The sequence below is a fragment of the Pan troglodytes genome, chromosome 22, assembly GCF_028858775.2.
Source record: "Pan troglodytes isolate AG18354 chromosome 22, NHGRI_mPanTro3-v2.0_pri, whole genome shotgun sequence".
Taxonomy (NCBI): domain Eukaryota; kingdom Metazoa; phylum Chordata; class Mammalia; order Primates; family Hominidae; genus Pan; species Pan troglodytes.
The window spans coordinates 38857407-38872267 of record NC_072420.2 but is presented as its reverse complement, the minus strand read 5'-3'; the positions used below and the strand labels follow the sequence as shown (position 1 = coordinate 38872267).

At 42.7% G+C, this 14861-nt stretch overlaps 1 protein-coding gene across 1 annotated transcript in view; it reads right to left on the bottom strand.

Annotated features, from left to right (window-relative positions):
- The window catches only part of LOC747480 (Down syndrome critical region protein 8), a 51334-nt gene that overhangs the window by 4850 nt on the left and 31623 nt on the right, over positions 1-14861 (bottom strand). Inside the window, exons 3-5 of the mRNA XM_003949171.5 lie at positions 13418-13514; positions 11521-11645; positions 10864-11015 (exon numbers count right to left, since the gene is read on the bottom strand). Coding sequence (XP_003949220.1) covers positions 11547-11645; positions 13418-13514 — 196 coding nt within the window. The 3' untranslated portion in view covers positions 10864-11015; positions 11521-11546. The remainder of the gene's footprint in view (positions 1-10863; positions 11016-11520; positions 11646-13417; positions 13515-14861) is intronic.

Sequence of the window (14861 nt, the reverse complement as noted above, 5' to 3'; positions counted from 1 at the left end):
GGCCAAGTGGAGACAAAATCACAGGTACAAGGTCTTAGGGAATGACCTGGACTTTCCACAGCCAAAGGGAAAGTCCACAGGAACTAAAGTGGGAGCCACCCCTACTACACACACACACCACTATATTTTCAAGGAACAATAACTTGTAAATCACTTTGCTCTATAACTCTTATATGAAAATTACTATTAAAAGCTTTCAAAATAGTGAATACTTTAAAGGCCCTTTCAAAAGAGTAAACCTTTTAGCTGTCTTCTGGGAGCAGGAGGAAGACATAGGTAGCTAGCTAGATAGGTGGATCAATAGAGATAGATTGATTGATTTACTATTTACACATCTGTGTACATTTCTGTGTATGTGTCCGGTGATTTCTTTTCATCAGGGTTTTTTTCAATGTCAGCATTATTGACAGTTGAGGGAGGAGAGTTCTATGCTGAGGGGAGCTGCCCTGTACATTAGAGGATGTTTAGCAGCATCTCCAGCCTGGCCTCCACTCACGAGATTCCAGGAGTGCTTCTCCACCTGTGACAACCAACAATGTCTCCAGACAGTGCTAAAGTAGAGGGCCCCTGCCAAATGCAAAATCACCCCCAGCTGAGAACTCTTGCTCTACATTCTAAGGGGGACCACAGCAACATGTTTAGGAGCACAAATCCTGGAGCTCCATGGCCTTGGTTCAAACCCACACATACTAGCCTGTGACCTTGGGCAAGTTAACCTATCTGTGCCCTGATGTCCTCATATGTAAAATGGGGATGATAATAGTATATACCTCTCCATGCCTTTGCTCTGAGGACTCAACATGTTAAGACGTGTGAAGCCTTTGTTACGGACCCTGACACAAAGTAAGGATTTAGCTCTTGTTCTTCTAAATCCCTAAAGCCACAGAATGGAGAAGGAAGGAAGGAGAATTTAGCATCTATAAGCAACCAAGAAGAAAAGTGAGAAGGAGGAAATCTGGACATGTGCTTTGATTCTTAGCCAGCGACCCCTTGTGCCTGGAGAGCTGTAATCTGATGGAGTTCACATGAAACGGCATCTTCTTGAATTAGAACTGGATTTATGAAAACAAAATTATTTCAATAATAAGAGGGTGGTTATCAGTTGATAGATATTCAGTGTTTGGCAAATAGCTAATTTGGGTGATACTGATCCTTCCAAATCGTTCTTTATAACTAGTAGCATGAGGTTAATCCCAGCTTTGTCTTTCCCCAGACCCTCCTCCTCCTGCAGGTGCAGGGTCTACTATTTCCCCCTGTTGTTAAGATCCATGGAAAGGAATCAGGCTCCAGGGCAGAAAGTCTTCACTATTCCACTCTCACTGGAAAATGGAAAAATCCTGATAATGTAGGAGTGTGGTTCAGTTTTAGAATCACGGCTTCTTTTTTTTTTCTCTCATTGCTGCACTCTTGTGACCTTACAAGGGTCTATCACAGCATTTGGCGAACTCGGAGTAGCAAGGAAAGTATCCAAAAGCCAATGAGGGTTCCCGGAGGGGCACAGAACATGGGCCTCTGTGAGGTCCAGTCAGTGCCGATGCAATTTAACAGGCTCCAACCCGGTGTGTGTCTGAAGAGGAGAAAGCTGCACTACAGCCGTCTGGCTTCAGGGAGGGTGAGGGGGCAGGGGTGGAACAGATTGCTTTCTAACTTGGAGCTTTTGCTTTCCAGCCAGCCCAAAATTATAACACTCTTGATGATAAGAGCAAGCAGCATGTTCCAGGCTTGGTGTGTGTGTGTGTATGCATTTAAAATAATCCAGGTTCCCCAACCACCCTCTTAATGGTACCACTAAAGTGGTAAGAGGCTTGACTTTTCCTCGAATGTACATTTCCTGGGAAGAATGAGGAACTCTGCAAAGGTCAGTGTCACCATCTGGACTCCAACTGACTTGGCAAGTAAAATATACAAAGAATGCGGGTCTTTACTACAATCGATTGCTTTTGGCATGCAGATGAAAATGAATAAGAAGGAGCCAAATTTTATAATTGCTGGTAAATCTGTAGATGATCAATGCTGAAACCTTTGTGACTCCTTTCTTTCCATTTATCACCATTTGTCATATTCTGCTTCCCATGTTTTTGGAACGATGACCAGATGGAAAGCAGACTGCAGCCATCAGGCAGGTGAAAAACAGATGGCCCAGGAGGGAAAGAAACCAGAAAACAGGCAGGCAAGGTGGCCCGGCCTAAGGACCAGCCAGGCCATTTCAGGCGCCAGGGCCCAGGCAGACTCCAGAGACTGTCCCAACACTGTCGGAGCTTGACTTTGTCCCCAGCATCATTATCAATGCTAGGGCACAGGTCGCCTTTATTTATCCAGGGAGAAGTGTGAGACAGCATGATGAGAAAGGCAGGCTTAGAGGTCGAGTGTGCTTCTGAATTCCAGTCTTCTTGGTTGTGGCTGAGTAAAGGTGGATGTGCCTGTTCTAAAACCTTTGAACCATAAGAACAGTAAGTGCTTTATATTCCCATTCATCTGCATTTACTGATTCTCTATGGTTTTTTGTACATTACAAAGAAAGGGAGTCTTCTGTGTCTCCTCTCCTCAGCCACTCACGAATCCCTTAACAATAAGTGTGAAAGTGCACACACAAGCATAACAAGGCTAAAGTTGAATTCGAACTTCACGCTTCTCAGTATCAGAAGTTGATCCCAGAGCTCCTTGGAAAGAGGGGCTACAGCCCAGATGTTCCCACAGTAAACTTCAGGTACTTGATGAAGTCTTCTGGATAAGATGCCATTATTTATTATCTCCCATCAGGAAGAACCGACTCTGATAAAACCACATTAGGACACTGTCTCTGGGAGGAAATGTTTCTTATTTTTTTTTAAATATTAGTTCTGGGGGTACATGTGTAGATTTGTTATATGGATATGATGTTAAGGTTTTGGCTTCAATTGAACATGTCACCCAAGGAGTAAACATAGTACTCAATTGGTAGTTTATCAGTCCTTACTCTCCTCCCTCCCTCCCCATGTTTGGAGTCCCCAGTGTCTGTTCTTCCTGTCATTATATCAATGGGTACCCAATGTTTAGCTCTCATTTATAAGTAAGAACATGTGGTATTTGGTTTTCTGTTTCTGCACTAATTCACTTAGGAGAATGGCCTCCAGCTGCACCCATGTTGGTGCAAAGGACATAATTTTCTTTTTTTATGGCTGCATAGTATTCCGTGGTGTATTGTGCCATATTTTCTTTATCCAATCCACCATTGATGGGCATCTGGGTTTATTCTATGTCTTTGCAGCTATTGTAAATAGTGCTGCAATAAACATGTATATGCATGCAAAGCTGAAGCCCAGTTTCTTCTTTTATGCCAGGTTTCCTCTTCTCTTTATTGAGCAGCCTCACTGATGTTGAACAGAGCAGCTCAAAAATAATCCCATTTCACCCAATGAATAAAATGTTTTTATGTCATTTCCTTCTGTCCTGGGTAGGGCAAGAAATGTTCTCAGGTTGTCAACAATCGAGGGATCATAGGTTCTTCATTTTGGAGAGCACGATTGGCATGGATCAGATAAAAGACAAGAGGAAAAGGGAGAGGAGAAATAGAAGCAGATCAAAGACAAAAAGGAACAGGAGGAAGAATCAGAAAGTGGGGGCCCAGAGGCTGCTGTGGGGTCACAGAGACAAAGGGGGTTGTTCCTCATACCTTCTCTTTGCAGGGAATACCTGGGAGTCTGAAAACCTTTGTTCAAATAGTAGCTCTGTCATATATCTTTTTTACATGACTTTTGATAGTTATTCAGTCTCTCTGAACCTCACAGCATTATTATTACTATTATTTTTTACCACACAGCATTATTGGGAAAAGGGGTATGCCATGAAAGTCCCAAGAAGGAGACAGGTATCCTATACTTGTTGAATTTGCAGCTAACAGCTATTGAAATGGCCATCAGTACCATCAGATACTGTCCATGATTACCATGTTCTAAAACGGCCCCTAACCCCAGGAAAGGTACAAACATAAACTTCAAAATTGAATTTGAATAATATGCCCCTTTGCACTTAAAGATAACTCTATTTTTAAAAATTCTTAGAGCAATATTTTAAATTTTAGGGTTTATATTTCATTGAAAATGTGTAAACTATGCCAAACTATGACAATAAAATTGTTGTAAAAGAAGAAATCATCACATAGTTGAGTTGAAAAAAAAGAAGTGGGAGGAAGAGGAGAAGAAAAAGACAGAGATGAAGAAGGAGCAGGAGCAGGAGCAGGAGCAGGAGTAGGAGGAGAAGTTGGAGGAGGTGGAGGAGGAGAAGAGAAAGAGGAAAGAGGAGGAAAAGGAGGAGGACGAGGAGGAGGAGAACAATAATAATAACTATGGCAATCAGTCTTGGGTTAATTATTTTGCCCTCAATGCATTAAATCTAGAGAGAACTGTGCAAAAATGCCCCAAAGAGGAAGGTTATTTGAGAGGTAAAGAGCCAGTTAAGAAACAGATAATCTACTTTCTCCCATCTCCTCATTGCTACTCTTCAGGAAAGCACTGCCTGCATGACGAGGGAGAGAGGCTGAAGAGGATGGGTGAGCAGGGCACCATGTCTACCAAATGAACCCATGTAGGCCCAGTCCACATGATAGCCCAGTGTTTTCCAGTGGGTGCCCCAGTAAAACACGAATCCTTTAAGGAGTTCTCTGACAAAAGATTCTGGACAAATGTATTTGGGAAATGCCACAAACCATGCTCCTCTTTTACAGAGTGTTCCAGTGCTCATTAGCACATCAAAGGCTCTGGTAAGTTCTGAGGCTGAAAAAGATACTGGCTTTGCTTGTTATCCCTGAGGAGCTAGGGTTCCCTGGTCACCTTTTGGGAATCACTGGACTGCCAACAACAGTATATAAAGTTAACACATCCCATTTGTACACCACTGTAGAGTTTACAAAAAGTGTTCACCTATTATAAGTTTATTTAATCTTCCTTCCAATACGGTGAAAGAGATTTTATGATGACTTCACTTTCCATTTCACAAATAACGAATCTGAAGTCCAAATGTTTAGGATGGCCAGGCACAGTAGCTCATGCCTATAATCCCATCACTTTGGGAGGCCAAGGTGAATGGATCACTTAAGCCCAGGAGTTTGAGACCAGTGTGGGCAATATGGCAAAGACCCATCTCCAAAAAAAAAGAAAATTAGCTCGGCATGGTGGGGTGTCCCTGTAGTCCCAGCTACTTGGGCGGCTGATGTGGGAGGATCACCTGAGCTCAGGGAGGTCGAGGCTGCAGTGATCTATGATCCTGCCACTGCACTCCAGCCTGGGTGAAGAACCTATGACCCTCGATTGTTGACAACCTGAGTGAGATCCTGTCTCAAAAATAAATACATAAATAAAAGTTTAGGTAACTTGTCAAGATCACTCAGTGAGTAGGAAAGCTAATGTTAAGGCCCCAGTGTCCTAACACTTTTTCTTGTTAGAAGAATATTGAGAGGTTAATTCAGGGTGTTAAAAACGCTCTTTTCCTGAGGGGTCCACTTACTCTTTCATTCATCTGCTCAGGACACATTTGTTCTTGGATGCGTAGGAACCTGGGATAGGCTCTGAGTCTCCAGAGGCTATAAAAGATAATCCGGTTTCTCAATGAGAAATGCCTCGTAAGTGTTAGGTGACTAGACTTGGGTTCTTCTTTTAAAGTCTTATTTAACTGACTTTCCCATATTTATGATTTAGCCATGATAATGCATTGTAAATATGAACTTTTGCATAGTACATGTAAGAGCAACTCAAGAAATACATATTTTATTATATTAAATTGCAGGTCACGTATATTTCAAGAACGACATACAATTTACTTAAATTGAGTACAAATTATCTGCATTTACTGACTTCATGCCAGGGTCAAGGCTAGCTGTATATGCCAGGTGAACTCACTCAGTATTAACAACAATCCCACCAGAAAGGTTTAGTAATTCTGTTTTGTAGATGAGAGAACTCAGGCTGGGAGGGAGGATGCTATCACTTGTCTAAGATGACAGTTACTAAGTAGAAGAGCGGGATCTGATCCAAGACTGCCTAATTTTAAATCCAGAGCTCTCCAAATCCCACCATGCAGTCCTACCAGGACAAGCTGTGTAATTTGTGGAGCCCAGGACAAAATGAAAATTCAGGACCCTTGTTTACACAGTATTAAGAATTTCAGGATGGCCAGCTGGGCGCAGTGGCTCATACCTGTAATCCCAGCACTTTGGGAGGCCAAGGCAGGCGGATCACTTGAGGTCAGGAGTTTGAGACCAGCCTGAGCAACATGGCAAAACCCCGTCTCTACTAAAAATACTAAAACTAGCTGGGCATGATGATGCAGGCCTGCAGTCCCAGCAAGTCCAGAGGCTGAGGCAGGAGAATCGCTTGAACCCAGGAGGCGGAGGTTGCAGTGAGCCAAGACTGCACCACTGCACTCCAGCCTGGGCGACAGAATGAGACTCTATCTCAAAAAACAAAAAAGAAAAAAGAATTTCAGGATGGTGCCATCAGGGCATTAAACCAAGTGCAAAGCTCTTCTGAGCATGGGCCCCTGTGCAGTGGCACAAGTCACACCCTGATGAAGCCTGTCCTGCATCCCACCAGTCCACACACCAAACATAAGTTCCTTTCCTTTCACCTCACAGGTACGTTCCAGAAGACAGGTTCTTTAGTGTTCACTCACAATTTTGTCAAATCTATGATTTCTTCTCAATGAGAAGTAACTTTGAGCATTGGGTAGATGCAATGAAAGACATTTTCTCACAGTACAGCCCTAGAAAAAGGCATCCAATGGGCCACTTCCCCAAGCTGCTGTTTCAGGGAGGATTTGCTTTTCTGTTTCTGCTGATAGGTGAGGGTCTTGTCCAGAGAAATATAACCCTGTTGGTTTTATTGCTTGGAAATCAGAGAATGTAGAGCAAAGGGAAGATGAACTGAGTCCAAGGTTCATCTCGAAGTGGTTTCCAGAAACAGAAATGGACACGGGATGTCTGAAAACAGATTTCCAATGTTCTCTCCATTTCCACTTCCTGATAAACTCATTGGAATTATCTTGTTTAAATCTGGCAAAACTCACCTTGTGTTTCAGTGGGGATTTCCTGGGGAGGTCACTCAACGTAGAAACAGTGCCAGCAGCACAAAGTGCCATGTCCTTTGTGCCCCTGTATCTTTGTTCCTTCAATGCCACAGAAAGGCTCCATGACACCGTCTTGCAAACAGATCCCCCCACCCCACCACTGCCAACCTGCACCCTCTTGGCTCCATGGAACTGTTGATTCTTGACACTGAGATACCATGTAGCAACTGCATTGCCTGCAGCTCTAAGCCCTGTCGGCACACAAACTGGGAGGTCACCGATCACAGGAATCCACTCCAGCAAGTGTCCCAGACACCATGTGCAATTCTGGGACATGAAGAGTTTCGGGATGAACAATTCTGATCATCTGGGGCTTTATTGTTGGATTGGATTTTTTTATAGCAATAATTCCTTTCAGTGATTCTAGAAAATGTCAACTTGCTGTGATGAAGGACATGCAGAGCCATCCTTACATGTATTTCCAGTGTCAGTGGAGGTAGAATTATTATCTTCTAGAGCAATTGTTCTTAAATTTTAGGAAACGTAAAACCACCTCAAAGTAGTTGCATATTTCTGAGATGTACATCAAGGTAGTCTAATTCCAGAGACTGGGGGTTTGACAAACATCTCTAGTAATTCTCAAGCAGGTGATGCCTGGCATATTGGTTTAATCAATGCCCAAGAAAGCCTACAGGCTCTTGGATGCACCCTCATTGGCCAGTGTACATTTTTCCCCTCTGGGGAACAGCTTTCATACCTTGGCTGTATTCTGTGTTCTGGGAAAAGCAGTTCGATTCATCACACCTCACCCTGTATTCCAGTTCTTTCTCACATGCTATGGGTTCTGGGAAGCCCGTGGCATCTCATGCTTCCTAGGATCTAGTTACTTTCAAAACAATAGGGGTTAATTCTGATAAGAAATTCTCCATGGTTTCCTAGATATCTCAGGGACATTGCACTCTCTCTTTCCTCTCATGAGCCAGGTTTAAAAGGCTATGAAAAGGTATGACTCTAGATGGAAACATCTGATCCAGACGTGGTTGGCTCAAAAAGTCAGAAACATTTTACAGTAAGGATGCTTCTTTCTTCTACATAACTCTTCTTCCTCTTCCACACAACTAAGGATATTGTCTATTTTTCCAGGAATTGGATAATACAGAAGAAAGAGGACTGAAAGTAAATGGGGCTGAATAGAAAAAAATATTTTAAAGTATGAGTTCATAATAGCTGGAGCTGGTGAGTCACAGGGAGGAGCTAAGAAAAGTTTCTTCATTTGACATGTAAGTGTAACCACCTTCCCAAGCAGAAATAGCACCATCTGTATCAACCATTCCCAAACTTTGCTCCAAGAAAATTAAATGAGTTACAGGATTTACATTGCAGGGCAGTGGAGCGAGTCCCCGAAATTCAGTGCTTGTTTTCCATGTAGTTAGTGCCCCCTAGTGGCCGAGAGGACCTTCCCTCATCTTGGAGGCCCCTCCAATCAGATCTGTCCCTTGAATTAATGTTGAGTCCTTAGTTGCTTGTGAGATGACCAGGGACTGAAGACCGAGGTTGGGAATGGAAGCAACTTCACTGACTTGGGGGCATACTGTGTGCTAAGCATTTCCCATGGATTGTCTCATTAAATCCTTCAAAATCCATGACAGGGTTACAATTAGGACCCCATTCTACTGTTCAGTAGTTGAAGTGCAGTTAAGTTCCTTGTCTAAGCAACCTGAGGGGAAGGATGGCAGAAAGATCCTGGGGTCATGGGCTCTCAGCACATGGCAAGAAGGAAAGGGAGAGAAGCTGCACCTCGCATTCCTCTGGGGGTGCCTCTTTGCCAAGTCAGCCCTGCTGCACGGTGTTTCCCCTTTGCCGAAGGCTGCTGATGCATCTCCAACCCTTTCTTGGGATGAGCTGCAGGTGGCATCAGGAAGCCTATGGCGTGGAGAGCCCTCAGGACTGAGTTTTTCCAGGGATAATTACTCTGGCAGCATTTGTTTTTTGTGCCTGATGATTTGATTCAAAAAGAGTTGTTTTTCTCTCTTTCTATAAAACCAAAAACGCTGCACCCGTAGGGAGATTTCTCTGTTTTTTTCTCCCCACTTTTCTAGTCACATACAATGACCTATTGTTCAGACCCTTACAGGAGCCCCCCTTTATGGTCTATGTCTATATGGAAATTGCTTTTCACACTAAAACTAGACTTGCACCAAGTCTATCCTGTAGGTAGTGGAGGTCACTTGTTTAATTTGAATTGTTGATTGACAATTAGAGCACACTGGGAATTTTAGATAAGACCCTTCACCCAATCCATCCTGATGGAAGGGTGAGGGCCACAGTGTCTCATTCAATAACGTAGAAACTGGAGGTGCTTAAATAGTGAGAATTACATCCAAATGATAAATGATTTGTGTAAAACCCTAGGGTTTTGCCTAGAGTAATATTAAACCTACTGCCAGAAAAACATTTAATGTCAGAAAGAAAATGCTGGAAATGAGCCGGCTTCACTCTATTTGCATGAGGCAGGCATGCTTGAGGATGAGGACATCTTGGTTCTCGCTGCAATAAGCTCGGCCTGGATGGTGCCAAGGAAAAATGGCTGAGACCAGGATGGTGGAGGTCACTACAAAGCTGATCTGCAGGCATCTTCTGCCCAAGAGTCCCCCTGAGCAACCATAGGATACAGGGCCCTGCCTTGGGCAGCTACAGAGAAATCACATTCACCTGCAGAGCTCCTGCTGCTTTCAGCAGCACAAGGTGTAGCAGTAGTGAGAACCGTCTTCAGAAAGGTGCTGCCCTCTCACATCACAGGGCAACTGGCTTGAAAAGCCATACCTTGGCTTCAAAGGAGGCCAAGCATATAATTATAAGGAGGTAATGAGAGGTGTTTTTAACTCTGTGTTTTAGACAGGCAAATCTGCACATGAAAGATTTGTCTTTCATTCAGTTACATTTGTTGAAAGCCCAGTGGCTGTTGGAACGTTTAAGGAACAAGCTCATACTGTAACTAAACAGCATGTACAGAATGAGGTCAGAAGGGGTCAGACATTGGGTCTTAGATTATCAAGAATCCCAAACTGCAGATGATCTGGCTGATGGACCAAACATCAGACCCAAATCCTTACAAGTACATATCACTAAACCACAAATAGCACCAGTTTTAAAGAGAAGACAAATCATCAGGAAGAAATCAATGAAACCCACCACAACCACTAATGGTTCATTAGAAGGAACCCAAACTCAAAACTCTGTGTTTTCTAAATCACCGGACATGGAATAAAATCGCATCACCAGAGCAGTCCTAGAACTGAGCTGGGCAGCAGTGTGACCTCACTTGGAGAAAGTTCCCAGGGTACAGAAGATCAGCATATTTTGCCTGACAGATCCTCAAGCTCAGTAAGACATTATTAGAGCACAGTAGCTGAGTATGCACAAGAACTGCAATCATTACAGAGGACTACCCTTTAAGTTAACAGAATTACCCTCCCAAAGCTCTATGCACTGGGGATTTAAGAACTCCAGTTTGCTGTAATGTTTTTTAACAAGATATGTGTGAGTCTCAGGGTGTGTGTGCATGTATGTGTGTGCCTTTTCTTTATAGGACTATTCTACCTCCTCCTTAGCACCTTTCATGTTTTCCCCTGAGGTTGCATTCATATTTCTCTGGATTGCTTAGACCCCAACCACCCCTAAAAATTTCAGTTTCTAGAAAATCCCATCCTCCAAGAAGCTTAAAGAATTTTGATTGCTTGCAAACAAACAAACAAAAAAGCACACAGTGGAAGACTCATATTCCCCTACTTTACAGAAAATAAGAAAAGGTGAAGCATCAATTACCTTCTCATTGAGTCCTTCACCACGCTGTACAGCTATCCTTCCTCTGAAGACGCTGCTTGGTCATTACCTCACTGGGCTGGGAATCCAGCAATCCCACAGGTAGGCATGCTTCAACGTACCATGAAATGGGCTGATGTATCAGGAGCACAAGCCTAGGGGTTTCCCAGAGTGGTAGAAATTGAAATCAAAGGATTCTATACCATTGGTGAGGATTCACAAGAGAACATGGTCATTATAATGACACTATGATGTCTTGATGGGATACTTCAGCCATTCCTTTAAGCTTACCTCCAGTCTCAACTTCAATCCTCTTAATCCTAGAAGCATTTCCCAACTACTATCCTCCCACCAATGTCCCAGTTTTCTTAAAATCATATAGAGCAGAACACTTTCTGGAAACCCAGAAGAGATAGATTGTTACCCTATAGCTGCAAAAATTACTGTAATTTCTTACAGCCTGTTTTGGTAGACAGTATGGCCAATACTGTCTTGGTTTAAATAAGATGATGCAAATCAGATACAGAATGATTCTGCTTTTGGAAATGCCTAGCACACAGGAAAGATGTTTGTGCAGTGAGGTACTATAAGAATTTTTATTAATGACAGCTTTGCAATTAAATGTACATTCACTAAATATGGAAACAAATGAGAACTAACAATAAAAAGGAGTTCCAAGAAAATTGTCACGGCATGAACTGAATGGACTCATACTGGGCCAGCACTTTCGGTCTTGGCATGAACAGCTTCATCATTCCAGAACTTTCTTGATTTCCAAGGTTTGTCTGAAAAACAAAACAAGAAGACTTTGTAGAAAATGATTCATGGATCCACTAATATGGGCAAATATGTCACTGTATCAGCCCATTCCAGAACCCCATGGTTATTCCACATTAGGTGGATCCTGACTGCACACTGAGTGAAAGCCAAGACCCTCACTCAGGTCTCCCAACTCTAACCCTCTGCTCCAGCTTCCCCTAAGTTTTCTGACGTTTTCAACAGGTTTTGCTGATTCCTTGTTCTGCATTGTTATTAAACCTTGCTTCTGCCTCCCTTAAGAATATTCACCCTCACTTCTCCACAAATTTATGTTCTCAACTTTCTTTAAGATCTAATGGAAAATAGGTTTCAAAAAGCACTCCTCTACCTTCCCTGTCACAATTTTACAATTCATTCTTTACTTACTGCCACTAACACTTACAGAAATAACATAAAATAACTATTCTTGCTTACATTTTATGGGAAATTGCTCCTCAATTTTTGCATATGTGTGTATATTTTGACTGTCCAGTAATTTCTTTGAATGCAAAGTCAGTGCATTATTTTATTAAAAATCACAGTGCCAAGGATAGCCTGGAAGCAGGATAGAGATTCCTCTCATGTTGATCATGACCTGCCAACCAATTTGTGTCTTGACTGCTCCATTCTCAAGCTGACTTCCAAGATCACACATCATTCTCAGTCCACAAACAAGCCTTGATATCACCTTTCTTTAAAAGGTCTCTCCCCAGATTCTACATCATTTCCAACTGCTGCTCTTTTTTTTCTGCTCTCTTTATATTACATCACAATGAGTCCAAAGAATTGTGTAAATTCTCTCTTTATTTGCTCACTGCACATTCTCTATCCCCACCTCCATCCATTTCATTCAAGATTTTGAAGACTACTCTGCTTAAGGTTTCCTACAGCTTCCATCTGGCCAAATACAGTGTTGAACTCTCATACTCCATCTTCTTAAAACTGTCATCACTGAGCATTAGAGACATGCAAATCAAAACCACAATGAGATACCATCTCACGCCAGTCAGAATGGCGATTATTAAAAAGTCAAGAAACAACAGATGCTGGCAAGGCTGTGGAGAAACAGGAATGCTTTTACACTGTTGGTGGGAATGTAAATCAGTTCAACCATTGTGGAAGACAGTGTGGCAATTCCTCCAAGACCTAGAACCAGAGATACCATTTGACCCAGCAATCCCATTACTGAGTATATACCCAAAGGAATAGAAATTAATCTATTATAAAGATACATGCATGCGTATGTTCACTGCAGCACTATTCACAATAGCAAAGACATGGAATCAACCCAAATGCCCATCAGTGATAGACTGGATAAAGAAAGTGTGGTACATATACACTATGGAATATTATGAAGCCATATAAAGGAACGAGATCATGTCCCTTGCAGGGACATGGATGGAGCTGGACGCCATCATCCTCAGCAAACTAATACAGGAACAGGAAACCAAACACCATATGTTCTCACTTACAAGTGGCAGCTAAACAATGAGAATACATGGACGCAGGGAGGGGAACAACACACACTGGGGTCTGTCAGCGAGGGGCTGAAACGAGGGAGAGCATCAGGATAAATAGCTAATGCATGCTGGGCTTAATACCTAGGTGATGGGTTGATAGGTGTAGCAAACCACCATGGCACACGTTTACCTATGTAACAAACCCGCACTTCCTGCACATGTATCCCAGAACGTAAAATTTAATTTAATTTAATTTAAAAAACAAAAACTCTCATCAGGCCAGGCACGGTGGAACATACCTGTAATCCTAGCTGCTCAGGAGGCTGAGACATGAGAATTTCTTGAACTGGGAGGTGGAGGCTGCAGTGATCCGTGATTGAACCACTGCACTCCAGCCTAGGTGACAGAAAGAGACTGTCTCAAAACAAAAACAAAAGCAAAAACAAAAGCAAAACAAAACATAACTCTCATCAGTATTTGACATTTGACTTTCAGAGGACCATACTCTGTAGATTGCTCTCCCACCTTGTCAGTCGCATTGACTGGCATCTCCTCTTCTTCCTGACCTCTAAGCCCTCTTGTAGTCTTGACTGCAATATGTAAGCCATTTGTCTGAGCTTCTTTCAGGTCCCAGTCCCAACTTGTCTTTTTTTTTTTTTTTTTTTTTTCAGATGGAGTTTTGTTCTTTTTGCCCAGGCTGGAGTGCAATGGCACGATCTCGGCTCACTGCAACCTCCGCTTCCCGGGTTCAAGTCATTCTCCTGCCTCAGCCTCCCAAGTAACAGGGATTATACGTGTATGCCACCATGACTGCCTAATTTTGTATTTTTAGTAGAGACGGGGTTTCACCATTTTGGTCAGGCTGATCTTGAACTCCTGATCTCCAGTAATCCACCCGCCTCAGGCTCCCAAAGTGCTGGGATTACAGGTGTGAGCCACCGTGCACGGCCTTCAGTCCTTTTAACCCTAGAAGTGCTTCCTAATTTCCCCAATGTCCAAGTTTTTCCAGAAGCATATGGAGCTCAGTTCTAAGACCTTTCTCTATCTACACTTATTCCTTAGATAATACTCTCCACTTGCATGCCTTTAATTACCATTTATGTTCTAATGGCTCCCCAATTTATATTTCCATCCTTGACCTTTCCCATGATTCCTGGACTTGTGTATTCTACTTCCTACTTGACACTTCTGCTTGGATGTCCGATAGACACACAGATTTATGACATAACAATACAAATATTTTATTATCTGTCCCTTAGCCTACAAGATTCTATTGCTCTCCTCTGTCCTGTGTTATATGCTTTCTTTTGCAAACTTTATCTGTCAGATTCTTCTGCCTTTCAGTTTCTGGTTGCAGCTATATTCTGCTAATGAGGTGCACTAGTGAGAGATTTCAAAGATGAAAGAGCACAGAACATACTCTTCTTCCCCATGCATCAATGTAGGACATGAAAACTTTGGCAGACAAGAGTTTTTGCGGTGGCTTCTGGGTGATCCATTCCAGTTACTCTTCTCAGTGCTGCAGGGCAGCACTAGTTTCCTTTACTTTCCTCATCTGAGTGGTAGCAACAACTTCTGAATTCACTGGCCCAAGCAGTGACAGCAGAACTAAATACTACCGGGCACCTTCTCTAACTTGTGTTTCCTCAGCTAATCCAATGCTTTTGAAAGCACTCAATTCCCTTTATTAAACCACTTCATACTTAATACACCTGGAGTGGTTCCTTTTTTCCTGCATGAGTC